Source organism: Enoplosus armatus, chromosome 10 (genome assembly GCF_043641665.1).
Source record: "Enoplosus armatus isolate fEnoArm2 chromosome 10, fEnoArm2.hap1, whole genome shotgun sequence".
NCBI classification, from domain to species: Eukaryota; Metazoa; Chordata; class Actinopteri; order Centrarchiformes; family Enoplosidae; genus Enoplosus; species Enoplosus armatus.
Window position 1 is genome coordinate 14125026 of NC_092189.1, and position 17218 is coordinate 14142243.

The 17218-nt window shown below is 41.1% G+C and overlaps 1 protein-coding gene across 3 annotated transcripts in view; it reads right to left on the reverse strand.

The window, feature by feature from the left end:
• Positions 1 to 17218, reverse strand: part of macrod1 (mono-ADP ribosylhydrolase 1) — a 105051-nt gene that overhangs the window by 30723 nt on the left and 57110 nt on the right. For all 3 annotated transcript variants that reach the window (XM_070913234.1, XM_070913236.1, XM_070913235.1), the window contains exons 4-5: positions 13015 to 13044; positions 2250 to 2366 (exon numbers count right to left, since the gene is read on the reverse strand). In XM_070913234.1, coding sequence (XP_070769335.1) covers positions 2250 to 2366; positions 13015 to 13044 — 147 coding nt within the window. The remainder of the gene's footprint in view (positions 1 to 2249; positions 2367 to 13014; positions 13045 to 17218) is intronic.

The window sequence follows — 17218 nt, forward strand, 5'->3', positions numbered from 1 at the left end:
CATCCACTCACACACACAAATATTACAGCTTACATCCTCAAAGTTAAACAAGTGAACCAACAAAGGAGAACAGACAACGTAAGAACTCGTCTCCTCCTAATTCCCTCCTGTCTTCAGCTCCCCCTTCACATCCGTCCCCTCCCCCACGCTGCTTCGTTTTATTTTATTTTTTTTCTCCACCGCTCTCTCCTTATCTATCTCCTCTACTCCTGCTCTCCATTCTGCCTTGAGCTCGCCTTTATCATCGCTTCTCTTTCCCTTTTTTTCCTCTCCTTCTTTCACTGTGAACTTAAACTCTCCGTGGAACCATAAGCTGATATCACACAGTCTCAGTGTTCCTTTAATCTCTCTCTCTCTCACACACTGATGCACACATACCTGGGTGGTCATTATAATATACATGACTTGGCTTGGACATACCAATTGGTGACATGCTGTTTGTGTGCCATTACAGTGGTGGGTGATGTCATGATTAGCTCCTGAGCAAAGATCATGTTTAAAATGAGGCGGCTGGGAGGTGGAAACTGTGTGAGTGTCATGTAACGGCATGGTAGCGCTTTGAACACTTTACTGTAACTGTCTCAAAGACTGTTAAGATGGATAATATGTCATGTTACAATGTCGTATTACAATAAGCAAATTTAAAACAGTACTCCACTGATTTAGCATTGCACTCCTCCTCGATGCAGCAGAACCGGAGATATCATCTTTTTTATTTCATTGTTCTTCTTTGTCAAAAACTGGTGCCTACGTTACCCACAATGCAACTCGTCCACCATCAGTTTGGTCAGAGATTCAGGTGTGTTATGCTAGTAGCTGCTATTGTAGCCTCGAGCGGCTAGCCTCCGTAGAGATGAGGAGCGGGCTACAAAGGTCTGGTAAGCTTCTTTTTAACTCCACACTCGCAGATTTATTTCAATTTCAAACTTGTAATCTTCAGACTCAACCAACGCTGACTCAAGTGACATCACTTGAGGTAATTTATCAGACTCTGGAACCACAAAAGGCTTCATACGACTTTTTACACATATACAGTAGTACTCCTCAAGCGTGTAAAATCGGTGTTCCCCTGTAAGAAATCAGATTTAGGAAGAATTCTGGTACGGTCTTAAAATGATAAGTGGTAACCTAACCACTATTCGTCTTAATTGCCATGTTTTGTATTAAGCAATCAATGCTGCAGTGTTATAGCGATGCACTTCCAGTAGTTTCCAATCTGGGGGTCTGGACCCTCCAGGGGCTTGTAAGATAAGTCTGAGGGGTCCAGAGATGAGAAACTGGACAAAACACATTCCTGCTACTCAGAATTATGTATATCTTTTCATATTCAAACGTTTTCTTTTTGCTTTTGAATCACTGGGTATTTTACATCTTTATGTCCCTTTAAGTATTCAGTGTTTGAATCTTTGGTTCAAATGGCCAAATGAGACAAAGCTTCAAGTTGGGAGCCACTGGATTAAAAGTTTAGCTGATTGACAGAAAAAAAGCCAAATGCCAAATTATTTGCTGCTTCAAGCATATCAAATGAGAGGATTTGCTGCTTTTCAGTGTTTTATGATTCTAAATTGAATATCTTTGAGTTTTGGTCAGTTGGTCGGACAAAACAAATAGAAGCAAAATGGTACAAAATATCAGTAACTGCATAGCGATAAAACTGACCTCTAGACTCCACCATGTCTCTGAGAGAAACAGGAAGAGACTGTACTTTTTTTTTTCTCCAGATTGTAGTCACTGCTGTTCATTTCCTCTTAGTAACGTCTATCGAGTGCTGATGGTCTTCCCTCAGTCACATGTTTAAAACGTCAGGAGAGCTGGAAGAGAATTTTTTTTGAACTAAAAAACCTAGAAAAGCTTTTCCTGTCATGTTGAATCTTCAGTTTCGTGACATTATACACGCTGCAATGGAGTGCCACTTAATAATTGAGTGCCATTTACTTTGCTATAAATGGAAGTAAGTAAGTGACATTATTATGGATACCTCGATGAGTACATCATTTCTGTGAAGAAGTTCCATATCTGGACAGCAGAATTGCCTTATTTTATGTTGTTTTATATATGTATTTATAAGGCTGTTTAATCTTTATTCATCGTGGGAAAATCAACTGTACAGCTTGCTGTTTTTCAGCGACACCTTGTATCACTGTCGCACTTTCCCACACATTCACACCTGGAAGCAGTCCAGTTAAACCACACCGAGCAGCCTCTCCGGAGAAGCTGGAAGTTACACACTCACACACTTTAATACTCACACTTCGCTGGGAGGCCGTAGCCACAAGTGATCTTGGCCTCTCCGGTCTCGCAGCCATCGAGGGAAGCACACTCCTTTTTAAGCATTGGACCTGCAGCGCGGTGGATCGCTCCGTCCACTGGAGAGGAGAGGACAGGAGATTCAGAGAGTTGGTCTACTTATGTATTCAGGAATCCCCTGAAATCCCCTGAAATCTGTCTACTGAAGTCCAGCAGACACATTTACAGGCGTCAAAGCTTAGTGGTCCTGGATACAATTAGTGGTGAATGGTTGAATTTCCCGTCTTCTGCAGGTTGCTAACTTTTCACCTTAAATCCTTCTTTTCCTTTTAAGAAGTCAAAGCATCTGTCTCCCTGTACATCAGTCTATTTAATGGATTTTAGGGCTACTGCCTTGGTTAATTACTCGATTTAATGTCTTATTAAGGACTCAGCTGACTTTGACTTTTTGGTCAATTAGACTTTATTAATTACATTTTCATAAATCTTCATAATATTCAGAAATGTGTATCTATCTTTGATCCACACCACATCTAAAGACCGTGACTGTTCATTTCCAGGAGGGCAATGATGCAGGAAAAGCAATTTTACAGCTGTGCCAATTACAGTCAAGTCACAATCTTTGCACCCCTTGCAGTTAGACACATTTCCTCAAAGTTAATACTTATACCATCTTGATCTCAACAGCTTTACTATTATGATTCTCAGCCTTATGGACCAGAGAAAGCTGCATTTAAATTTAATGAAATCATACTTCAAACTAATTAAGATAAAATAGGAACAGATATGAGTGATACAATGCAACAACAAAAAACTAAATAATTTACCATTAAGGAACAATTCTTCAAAGCCAATACATTCAACATACATTTTAATATAAAAAACTGAATTGCACCCTGTGATGAGAAGAAAATTATTATTATTTTTTTTAAATCATTGAAATCAAAGAGAAGTTTATAATACATCATGAAATTACGTTTTCAACTAAGAACTGAAGGAACACACACACACACACACACACACACACACACACACACACACACACACACACACACACACACACACACACACACACACACACACACAAAACTAGTGTGAGTTGTGATGCACATGACTGTCTTGCTCGAGTATACTTCAGCGTGAACAGTCTGCTGGTAATGGCATATTTAATAGTTCATTTAGAAGGCAGTATGCAGTACATACTGATTGAGTATGTAGTAGGCAGTACGTTAGTACTTTCAAACACAGCCACCATCTTCTTGAAATACATTTTGGAAGAAATGTAAAGCCACCTGATTTACATTTTTTTTATCAACACTATCCTTTATGTGAAAGTTGTCAGTGTAGAGATGACAGGAAACAAGGGGAGAGAGAGATGGGGAATAACATGCAACAGAGATCCCTGTCTGGACTAGACCAATGAAATTATCTGCAAAGTCGCAAAATGTTCATACTGAGTGTATCTACAAAATGTAAACATAACATAACAAAACATATTTAATTTGTTTTCCCTGTAATATCTACTTCTGTAATACAATATCAATGCAGAGTATGTTTGATGTATGATTATCTTAGTGCACTCAGAGCTCTTGGGTAAGATAAGGTTGGGGAAAGATCATCCTCTTGGTTATATATTGGAAAAGTCCACAGTGAACATGATCACAATCTTAACCTTAATCAAAGTACTTTTGTTTGCCGAAACATAACCTCATGCAGGATTCTCACATCCCGAGTCCTGCATGGTGTCAAAGATGTGAGCTCTGTGTGCCCACTGTTGGCCCTGACCACCAACTTGCATGCAGTACATAACTGTAGAGCTTCTTACATTTGAAAACAACGTTGCCACTCAAGATAATCCTGCCAGCAATTATATTTCCCTCAAAATGTATTGTAAACAAATTAGTAGTGTAGACTGTAAATGCCATTTCTAGAAGACAGTTGAAAGACTGAATTTATTTAAATATTATTGTCTCAGAAGTTACCAGCCAGTTTGCCAATAACTTCACAATCACCAGCTTTTGTAGTCTGTTAAGACTCTGCTCTTGTTTTGAAATAATTCAGAGGTTGAATGTAGGAGTCTGGTGTAAACAATTCATAATTAACCTAGAATAAAACACATCTGTCAGGGATGATTTTGTCACAGCACTATGAGACTTGTCAGCACTTGGTGAAAATAGTACAATAACACCCATCCATATGTCACAGCTCAGCATGTTGGCCCGTGGCTCTTGACTCTGTCTGACTGTATACAGACCAGCTGTTACAGCGGTGTGTTTCGCCAAACTGAGTAGCTCCAGGCAGGGGTCTGGTGTTATCTGAACGTTACTGTGTTAGGTTGGCATATTGCATGCGGTGCTGAGCTGTAGTGTGCCATGTCATGCTGTGCCATGTTGAACTGGGCCGCACTGTGAGCTAAGCACAAGTGCGAGGGTGTGAAAGGCGAGCTCTGAACGCTGGCTACCTCCTCAGGGTGCACAGAAACAAGCTCAGATACCATGCTCAAGCTGTGTGTGTGTGTGAAATATTTCTGGTGTGTGTATATCCTTGTCAAAGTATGTGTGCTAGTGTGTTTGTGTGTGTGTGTGTGTGTGTGTGTGTGTGAAGAGTCCTTGAGGTGACACACACACACACTGCACACACTAACTTTGAAGCAGCCCAACTCTGAAATAGAAAACAAGTGTGATAAGACGGAGAGATGGAAAAGAGGAGGAGGGAGGAAGGGAGGGGAATAAGGGAGAGAGCAGCAGATGTAAAAAAAAATAAATAAAAAAAAAAAAAGTCTGGGGGGGAGATAAGAAAACAGGCAAGAAAAACAGAATCAAAAGAAAAAGAAATGGAAATTGAACTGAAACGTAAACCAACTGTACCTTTTGTTTTGTTTCATGCTTCATGTTTGACAGATGCATGAATGTGTATGTGCATATGTATAATAACCCCACCCCCCCCAAGTCTTTAAGAGTGGACTGCATAGCCTCAAGCTACAGCAATGCTTTTTTGACCTGACTGCCGCTCTTCTCAGTCCCACACATACACAGCTGTACTGTAATGCGTGGTTGCAAATACAGGCGAAAATCCTACACAATGAAGCTTGCACACATACACAACAACACGCACACAAGAGCACATATGCATGTGTATATAATATTAGCCTAGGTAACATGTGTTCTAGCATAGAAAAGAAAGTTTTGAAGACAGCTAATTTAGGAGTTTAATGACATCGGTAAGGGCACCTGACCATAAAGGATGTTGAACCACAGATCCCTGCATGTTCCCACAACCCTCTGAAAGCTGATTAATGTTTTGTTTGTGCAGCGTGATGCATCAGCCCTTTTACTTTGACAATTATGTTTCTCGCTCTCTTAGTATGACTGCATACCAACAATCACTGAGTAAGTATTTGGGTTACAGTAGGCAAAATTGAACTAACCCAAATTATTTCCAACAAGTCCTCCAAATGTTGTTTTTCTGCGCTCTCTGGAACGATGCATAGAGGCTATTTTCTGATCTGACGCAGGGCGACATCATTTGTCTGTGCCTTCAAATAAAGTTACAAATAACTGTTAATAATATAAATCAATTTTTGTGATGTGACAACACTGTGGTTGAGCTTCAGGTTTAGGCAAAATTGTAACCTTAATTGTGACTCGCAGATGGAAACAGGAAATGAACGGCTGTCTCCCATCTTAAAATCTGATGTTTTGTTCACCCATCCTGCTTGCTGAAATGAATGTTCTTCTTGGGAGGACCGTCTTGGAGACACATGGAGACACTACTGCAGTGTCAAATTTCAGGTGGTGCACAACTTTTAAATGCAACCAACTCTTCCTGTCCTTTTAGCTGCAAATAACATAATTTTGACTACACACTCAGCCGCATTCACTTTCACATGAATCGTGCTTTGTGCATTCAGCTGAAGACACCTTTGTTTTTCATGTTCTCAAGTTAGATTGTTCCTTGTCAAAGGAAGAGAAGAGAGGAGACAGAATAAACTGCTCTCTCTCTGTCTGGACGCTGCCTGAACCTGTCGAGCAGGGTTAATAAATATCCATACACCTATTCAGTCCCTCCATAACTCCCACCTCTCTAATGTAGAGAGCTGTCCCTCTAACTACATTCACTGAAGACAGCACATGATAGCTTTCTTTCAGGCTGTGGTAACTTCTGACTCTGTGGGAGCCGGTGTAATAGCCCAGCATGAGCACTGCACGCTACTGAGTAGATTCAGACACTGTTCTGTCACTTCAATGCGGTCAGAAATACGAAGGGGGAATTCATGAACAGGGGGGAGTACAAATGAAAGATGCGTTTGAAGTAAAGCTGCACCAGCAGTAGTTCTTCAGCACAGGCACATATGCAGGTGTATTAGTTAAGGATGGCCTGTGACTGAGAGCAGCATATTATCTGTTACTTCAACAGAACAATATCATCTGAATCCATCTGGTCGGCCTGTGAAGGGCAAAATAACTGAATTAAAATCTGTTTTTCCATGAAATATTTAACTTTTTGTAATTTATAAAAAAGGGAAAAATTAAGAATGGCTCTGCAGTGGTTTCAGCAATGTCAGTGGATGTTTGTCAGTCCACCACAGGCTGTAATATCTCAACAATTATTTTATGGATTGCCATGAAATTTGGTTCAGACATTCTTGTCACCCTCATGATGAATTTGTCTCCCAAAGTCCACCGGCTTGTCCTAGTCGTGGGAAATGGAAACAGGCAAAATACGTAAAAAATACGCCAAACAGGATGATGTATGGTTGGCAGTTCTGCCTGGGACGCAATGGTTGCCATGAAGGCCTGGTATGGAACAACCTGCAAATGCGCTGGCTAACGGGGGCTAACACGCTAAACTAAGATCGTGAAAATGACACCTGCCGTGACCGTGAACATGTTAGCATGCTGACATTAGCATTTAGCTCAAAGCACCACTGTGCCAAAGTACAGCCTCATAGAGCCACGAGAATGTCTGCAAGCTGTGTCTGAAATCACTCCCTCATTCACTTTTTCACTACTCCCTATTTAATAGACACAGTTTACTCAGCAGTGAGCAATAATTTCAGATTTCTGACTCTAATCAATCATCGTCATCATTGTGTGTCATCTGTGTTCATGCTGTAGACACTACCATTTCCACTGTGGGAATTTTTAGGACATGTTTTAATGCAATAATGAAACACTTTCACTTTGGAGATAATAAAGTCAAACTCATATCAGCTCAACATACAGTACCATGTATCGGTATTGATGTATCCCTCATTTAGACAGTGAAGACTGGGGAAGCCCTAACCAAATTAGCATCACTGCAATGTCAAAGGATACTTGTTGTTCATACTCCACTGACTTTGTCGCATGCAAATGGTGTACCTGAACTACTCAACAATCAGGCATAATTGGCTACACCTAATGCCACCAACAGACATCAACAGATTATAATGAATTAGTCATGAATTTAATTTATATTACTAAACACTAAAAAATCTTTTAGGAAGCGTCAAACTCATTTCCATATTATAAAAACAGCATTCATTATTTAGCCTTCATTACCATACAAAATATCACATCAACGTTTTCTACTACTGAAGCCCGGTCTTCCGGGGAAAGAGAGATGGGACGGAGATATAAAAAAAAACAATGGAAAGATGGAGAGACTCACACAGAGACACAAGGAAAGAGGAGACGGGGGATTCAAGAGCACAGTTGGACAAAGAGAAATGGGTTTGGAAAGGGATCAAGTGCAAAAAATGGTGTGTAGGTGAAGAGAGTGAGGAAAGCTAAAAACAAAAGGGGAAGATGAATGTTAAGCGGGGGTTCAGAGAGGAAAATGGATAAAAAGCGTGCAATGGATGGATGCAGGAAGGGGGGTAGAAATGACTGTTTTGGCTTCTTTAGCCCAGTGACCAGCCAGCTAAGCAGGCGACTGACCAGTTTAGGTGTTATCATGTCTCCCTCACAGGCTTTGCATTGACTGACTCTGGGGGAGAGAGGGAAGGAAGGAGCCAGAGAAGAAGGGGGACTGGGAAGTGATAATTGGCGATATGCTTACCTGGCGAGGAGCCTGCAACCCCCAGCAGGTCACACAAACAAACACAGATGCACACACACACACACCTGCCTGCAACGCTATATGCCAGGACAAGCTTTGCCTCCTGCAAACCCCCTACAAACACACCCACGCACACAAGAAAACACACACACACACACACACACACACACACACACACACACACACACACACACACACACACACAGACACACAAAGACACACACAGGTAGATTGACATTAGAGTAAAACCAATCCCGAGGTCTCTCCTATGGAATACTAATATGGCTGCCCTTGCCAGCTGACCTCTTATAGGCCAAACAGGCTGTCCGTCAAACTAATGGGGCGGAACGCTGGCATATTGCTTTCCCACAATCCCTCAGCAGAGCCAGGACACTCATTTACTTCAGTCAGCTTGTTGCCAAGGCAACATTTAGGATGGGTCTGTTGGTGGATGCGCGCACACACATGCACACTGCTATACACAGTTGTATATATGCACTAGTATACACACAACTTAAACATGGATGCATACAAACATCCAGGATCCGGTTAAATGCTACTATGAACTTATCCACACACACACAAACATGACTGTTGCTAACGCCGACGAAACAGGCGAATTTATGTATGCGGCTGAGACACTGAGAGCATTGTCTGAATGTGGAAGGTACACTAAGTGCTCTTTGCCTCATCTCATCTCTGTGGAACAAAACCAATCTTCTGCTTTCTCCCTTTATTCACAATACACGGCAAGCAGACAAGCCTGTCCTCCGCCTGCGTTTTTCTCCTCATCCAGACAAGGAGAAAGCAGAGAGAGGGCTGCAGAGACACAGGGACCACAGCCGAGAGACTTCCAGCGCAGGTTATCAAACCCCATCCCCGCTCTGGAGGATTGATTATAGATGTCAGCACGCTCAAATTCAGCGTGGCTTCTTAGCTCTGCAAGAAATCCAGTGTGTTCCCTTTCTGCCCACCCAAATTAAAAAATGGAAGTGAATGAAATTTTAATTGGGATCGTGCATCTATTGTGTGCTCGGCCTGGATGTCTTAAAACATCTAAACCAATCATATGCAGGCACTGTCTTAATGGCTGGTTCACATCCTGTGCACTCTGTCCCCACAGACCCAGAACAGGCTCTCTGATAACAGCTGCCTGTGTCTGTAACTGTGTGTCTCTGTTTGATCAGTAAGCTGTTATTATACATGCATAGCAAATCATAGCAGGTGAGAGGTTGACTTTAGATGTGTAGTTATGTTTAAAGGATATGTTTCAGATTTTTACATGTCTATCTTAATACAAAGCCTGCATGCCATATGTGCATTCAAAAACTTATTGGTTGCTGTAATAATTCCCACACTGAATTACCAACCATGCAAAGCGGGTAACTGCCCCTCACCTCAAGCCTTAAGTTGTAATTATAGTGAAAATGGCTACAGTGTAGCTACTATGGCTGCAACGCTACTCCGACATGTTGCTGATATTTGCTGCCCCAAAATGTAACTTCACGTCGGCGCTGCAGCGCTATGGAGACACCACGTGGACCACAAGAACTGTGATTGGTCAACATCACATGCTTGGCAGAGTAAGTTAAAGGCCAGGGTCGCTTAACCATGACAATGCACAACAACTACATAATACAGATGACTATTACATAATCTTCAGGCTCTGTGTAGAGTAATAATCTGGTAACAAGACCTTTGTTATTTCAGTTTTGGGATGACATGTTGCATATTTCTAAATTAATTGCAAATATGAGGCCAAGATTTATTCCAAGAGTGGTATTCCAGTGTACACACTGAACAGAGATTGGGTGGAAAAGAGGGTTAATAGGGGCCATGTTCTTGTCTATATTGGCCATGAGGTAATCCTTTCATATAGTGACAACGCTTTCAAAGATGGGGGACAAATACATTCTAAGGTTCGGCCGGAGTTAACCAAATCAAATAGATGTCTTTGTCCTGGCAGTAGTACCAGTAAGTAACCTTCTACCACAGCTCAGCAACGACATACTGAAACACAAAAAACAAATATAGTAATAAAGGGACTGTAACTTGATATTGCTGATCCTGCCCTACAGATTAGGTATCAGCCTGATGAGACCAATCCACATTAAATACAAATCTTCGGTCATTATGTCATTATAAAATTTGTTTACCTAACAGTTCAGTCATGGCGGGCCACAGCAATTCTTGGCTTCATGTTACATTACATAAAAAATAGTAAATAAATATTAAACTGATCTGCTTTTAACAGTCAACAGCAGCTCAAGTGAACATTTTCCTTTCTTAACAAAGCATGAAAACAAGGTAACTCAAGGTTCAGTATACTAGAGCAGGTTCACTGTGGGCCCACATGTTAAATTGTAATGACAGCTTCGATGGTTCAGCACCAAATGAAATAGGACAATGCAGTTTTCAACCTTGAAGATTGTTTACTGTGACTTGAAATGTGTTAAATAGGTTCAGCCCCTCATCCCTACGGACTGCTTACGTTTTACTGATGGTTGATGACATTTCTGTGCAGGCCGCAAACCTGTGGAAAATATCCTCAATGCACCACACATCCCAAAGGTACATGCTGACATATGGTGACCCAGAAGAAGAACCAAATGCAGGCTTCAAAGTGTGAGTCATGGCTCTAGCTATTTTAATGGCATTCATTCAATAATGATACAAACATACTGTGTATATATATATATATATATATATAAAGCTCATGGTAACAGTCTGGTTGACTGAAACTCCAATCATCATCTGGGCTTTCTTTTCTATTTGGAAAATCAATCAAAGCAGTGAAACGTTGAAATGGCAGATAAGCTCTGGAATAAATGAGCAACTGCAGCCAGTGGACATAAAAAAAACCCGGTTAATTTCCTGCCCTTGAGTTTGCTGTTGATGCGCTGCCTGAGCTCAGCACTCCTCCAGATTGAAGTGCGAAAACAATGTCGGCAGGTGTGCGTTTGATCTAACTGAATGACATTTACCCAGGTACCCTTGAGAGTGAGTAGTGAAGCACTGTAAAGACCTTTTGTTGCCTCACCTCTGATGAAAAAAACAACTCACTAAAGCTGAATGAATGACTGCTTGGTTACTCAGTGCAGAATGTGATCTCGGCGAACGGAGATGTATACGGAATTATTTTTGTGTGTTTTTTTCCACTCGGCTCTGCTCCTGCATCTGTCTGTTATCTAATGGACCTTCATTGCTTTCGTCTCTCTTGTCTTCTCCTTCTTACCATCATCTCCCTCCCATCTCTCTTGTTTGTTCCATTCTTCCCACTGTCTCTACCTTTACCTATCTCTCTAATTAACACCTACTGGAGGCTCTATCTGCCTTAGCAAACCCCCAAGGACAGAGCTGGAAAGAGAGACAGAGGGAGGGAAATAAGTACAATATGGAGATGCGAGAAACAACTGAGTGAGAGAGAAACTGGCACAGAGTGACACAGAAAAACATTAAAAAAACAGATGGTGGTTGTTGGAGATGTAGCCTCCTCCAGCCAGTTGGTGGAATTTTTTTAAATTAAAACAGATGTTGTGGATAAATTTAACTGAACACAAATTTTAAAATAACTAAACCAAAGCAAGCAACGTAAACATGCTTTTCTGAGGCACAAGTGCACACAGTCTGTCACATGCACACATTCACGGCCTCTCTAGAAACCATCTGTCTTTGTAGAGCCATCAGAGACTTGAGGACAACATCAAACGATGCTGTAGATCTCGAGGTGCTTGCATGTATGTGCGTGTGTGTGAAGCCACAGGACACAAGAGTGTGTAGTCCTTTTTCATGGCTTGAGGCTCAGCTGGTGTATATCAGTAAGGGTGGAGCCCGTGTATGTGTGTGTGAGTGTGGACGCTAAGGACTTACTGCTTCAACAGAACACTTCAGGCAAGCAAATGCACTTTTGGAGGCAGGCAAATTCAAAGCTAGGAACTGACATGCGAATACACATACACAAACATACAGGTGTGCCACTCGATACGTCACCATGGAGACTGGAAATCAAAAACACATGCACACACATGCACACACAAACTGGAAGTTGAAAAATGGCAGAGAAAGTGAGCTGGTCTGAAAGGCTGAAGTTGTTTGTCCAAATGAAGAAAAAGAAAACAACCACAGGCAAACGCACCAACACCCACATTTGCAAGCATTAACAAACACACACACACACACACACACACACACACTCCTTTCCGTGTGTGTGTGTGTGTGTGTGTGTGTGTGTGTGTGTGTGTGTGTACATTAGTTGTACAGATTTATTACACGTATCGATTAAGCATTGACGTCCAACATCACATGCACGCAGCAAAGTACTGAGTCAACAATACACTGAAAAATGACTGTTTATATCCACAGCACTTCGCACCCATAAATTATGAGCTATCGACTTTGCACCTGGACGCGCACACACACACACACACACACAAGGCAGACGCACACGGTACAGCATGCAAACGCACTGTGAACACCTGCCACAACAAAGAGCTACCTGCTACCAAACACAAAGGAAAATACAGACAGACACACCACACATAGGACATAAAGCACTCACACATACACACACTCTTTGGCTGGTACATTGTACTGCATCATCTGATTAAAACAACGTTTTAAATTATTTGGTGTCCGGAGAGGACTATTTGCACCACAAAGGTGCACTATTAATAACAACAAGTATCTTGGCAAGCACACAAACAGATCAGACAGGTTGTGACTTACCTCCACCTCCGCCGAGCAGAGTCTTGTTGGCTGAAAGAGAGACGAAAAGAAGAAATATTTATGAAACAAACATGCCTGAAAACATTACAACAAGAGCTCAATCAATTAAACAAGGAATCAACTAGTGGAGGGGCAGAAAGGTATTCGGCAACAACTTTGACAAATGATGAATCATTACAGTCATTTAAGCAAACAAAACTGGCCTTATGGCTGTATAATATTCTCTGGTTGCAGCATCATTAGTTTAAATTTAATATCTTTGGGTTTTGGTCAAACAAAACAAGACATTAGAAGACGTCACTTTGGGCTCTGAGAACCTGTAATCTGCATAATTCACAAGATGTATGTAAAATAAACAATCGACAGACTGATCAATAATGAAAATAACTGTTTCTTGCAACCCTAACCACAGCTAACACAAAATGTAACATGCTGGAGTCATGTTGAAAGTTTTGATTTCTTGTTTGCAACAGAGGAATCACTTTCTCACTACATCCAATCTGTGTAAAAGCGATTCGTCAATTAATTAATCTACTGAAGAAAATCCATTAAAAACCAATTAATCATTTCAGTCATTTTTGAAGCAAAAAATACCAAACATCCTCTGGTTCCAGCTCCTCCAAAGTTTATTTTCTTGAACAAATCAACAGATTCATTGATGATGGAAATAATTGTTAGTTGCAACCCAAATACCAAGTAATACAAAATGCAATGCTGACCACTGCTGACTTCAAGGTTAAATCGGTACTTTTGATTGCTCATTTGCAACAGAGAAATATTTCACTCCTTCTAATCAGTGTAAACCATCTTTTGTGGTCACAGACTCAGACTGGGCTCTGCACTACCACAACCTTTCACCACAGTGTTAAAAAAAACACCTCGTCACTGTATTTATTAACAGCTGAGATCAAAACATTTGCACTGTTTCGTGTGTGTGTGGGTGTGCTGCTCAGAAACTCTGATCTCCTAAGACTTAATCAAGTTTTTTATCTCATTGGGTGAACTTTTGTGTGCTAAAATATCTTGAGGCTTTTGCTTATATTTACTTGCTCGGGGGAAAACGTGTCTCCACATTTGTCCTTCAGAGAATAATTCGGTATTGGTGTCAGCATTTCTCAACAAGAGTCGTTCTCAGTCCAAGTCCTCAGGGCTCACAGGGCTGCTGGTTTTTGCCAACCAGCGAGTTAATCGCATTCACCTGGCAATGCAGGTGTAACTCAGTCCCTGATTAGATGGATAAAATGAGAACCAGCAGGCTCTGAGTCCCATCACTGAGGACGATCAGAATAAGAACGAGCAGCTTCACTGCCTGCAAAGCTAATGAATAAACTCATGCTGAGGCTACAGTCCAGAGGAAAACAAACAACTCTGTGTGAACAAACAGGCAGGCTATATGGTTCAATTTGTCTTTCAGTTCAATTAAATAGTCGTTCATAGAGCAAATTTTTGCCTGGATAACATGAAGGTGACTGTAGCTTAACAAAACAATATAATGAGCTCTTTCTCCAGCGAGGCAAGTAAAGAATTAATGCCAGTAGCCTGGATGACCAGTGTGTCCCAACTCACTACCTTCTCTACTTGAATCAAGTCACTGCACATGTTTAAAAAGTGTGAATTGCTGGCAGGGTGTGACACATGTGATATCCAAGTGTTTTTCTCACCCGCATATCCATAAATGCATGGAGTCAGCAGCGCTAACCCGAGGACATCTGCACGGCTTCCAGAAAACTCTAACAAACTCGCTTTTTCCAATTCTTCCCTCCGCTCGTGGATCAAAATTTTGGTTGCTGTGACCATGTTAGGAAAATCTGATAAGCACATAATCTCTCTCCGACAGTTACAAAGTTACGTCAGATCACACAGGGGACGTCTCTCCTTTTAGTTACTCTTTGCCAGTAGGCATTGTGCCAATAGGGTCCGCACTCAGATAGTGTATCAGGCAGGTCGGTTATAGAAAGGGAAGAAGAGAGGCAAAACTCCACAGCTGTCTTCCTCACTCAAGAATCATCTACTCGTCAACATTTTCACTGCCCCCCCCACTGCCTCTTTAATGGCAAATTCCACTTAATTTCAGCCTTTAAAACACATTATACTTCTCTGTACATGTGAACCACTGCCTCACTAACATCTCCCAAAGTGATCATCTCCTCTCTCTAATTTGAAAATGTGCAACTCCATACAGCATGAACTGAAAAAATGAAGTTATTTAATGTGACAATGTGAGACTATTTCAGGTGCACAGCTTGTTTAAGAGCTGATAGACCTTATGAGGTGCTGAAATAAGGCTCATTCAGATATAAAAGCTCAGACAAATAAAATGTCTCCATTAAGTCTCCAATTCATTCTCTGCTGATTAGCTGCAGGCTGTGCATAAGAATGATATTGCATACTGGGTCTTGTTAATACTCGTCCATGTTGACTAACACACCCTAGGCCATAGAAGTACATCTGATCTCCTGAGTGGAGAAAGATCTCCTTTTTAAGGAAAGACAAATCTGCCTCAAGGAGAGATGATGCAACTCCGACAGGGAGCACTGGAGTGAAACCACAGTTATCACAGTGTTGTTGGTGCTGGAGCTGAGACACCAGGATTGGGATGCACCAGCATATTTGTAAATCAATCACTACTGTAAGCTTCTTATAAACTAGCTAGTTTTAAACTAGTGATTTACTAAATTGGGTTGCACCATTATACATACATCTATATTCATATTTAGTAATATGTAAATCTGTCGCAATAAAGCATGAAAGCAATAAAACATGTAACAAGGAAGTCACAGTAGCATCACAAAGTTGTAATATATTTTAAGAGGGCAAAACAATATATTGATCATAACTGCCAAACCTGTATAAATATAGGTATTACTTTGTTTTATTTGTATCTGCATGCATGGAGAAATATGTGTTTTAGAGTTTGTTTTCATGCAGTTTAAAAAGAGTGTGAAATATCAGATTATGCTCACCTAACTGATGCTAATTGGTCATTTAGTGTAATAATATTAGCATTGCATTTTGTAATTTGAGGCATTTTAGGTTATTTTTGTGAAATGTAATTTAAAAGTTTGAACTTATGAGGAACTGGTGACTCCAGATACATACTGGGAGTGGGTGGCTTTACTTTCAGCTCAACATGAAGGTCCCACAGACACCCAGTTATCAAAGGTTTAACTTTGGCATGGGATATTTTGAGCAGATGATGGATGTCATACGGGACCAGCGGTGGCCTCACACCCAGAGAAGGGACTAAAAGGTTGTCACAGTTTAACCACCTGGACCAGGTGGATAAAAATCCTGGCCAGGAAATCAGGAAAACAGCACTAAGGGGTCCCTTCAGTGCACTTTAAATGAAAAATATGCCCGTGGATGCTTTTAATGTTATGTGTCAGTTTATGATGTTAAATGCATTTCAGGAGTTATCTTGTGATGCAGTGGGGAAATTTATTTTTTCGCCCGCTTTCCTACAACCTGCCACGTCTACCCCTATGTCAGTTGATGTCCAACATTTCCCATAATGTCATTGCAATAAAGCCCAGAGAGCACACTCACACAGCAACAGCGGGATTCCTCCAGTCAAGGAAAAAAAATGGCCTCTCCAGTTACTCAAAAGACAACATGTTTTATTGCTGTAATGCCTTCTGGATTACTGAGGCTGCCATCAGTGTAGAAATCTGTATCTCTGCCTCCTCTGCGATGGATTTCTCCCAGTAAAACTGATGAACGGCTGCTGCAAAATGGTGTGTAAAGAGAAGTCCTTCTATTTCCTTCTGAGGGACTGACACCAAAGCCTGGCGGTAACTGATGTTTTAGATTGCTGATATTTCTTTTCTGCAATCATGCTCCATTGTAGCTTCTGGAAATGTCTCAGTGTGAGGTGACACTGTCTGTGTTTGGACAGCTATCATCTGGAATAAGGAAAATATAGCTCCAAATGTTAACAAAATGGCCCCAGAATTGCATGCTACATTGGTAGCAGAGAAGTATGTATGAAAGTGTGTTATTTGAACACAGCAAACTTATCTATCAATCTAAATAAATATCCATATCAAGAAAGGCGATTTAAAAGATCTCTGGAGCGTCTAAGCATGCGTTCAGACCGTGATGCTTCAAGTACCAGTGAGACTGTGAAATACAATCCAGGAAGTCCAGTTTGAGTAACTGTCAGACACCAAAACACTGCATCGCAACTTATAAAGTTGAGCCAGGT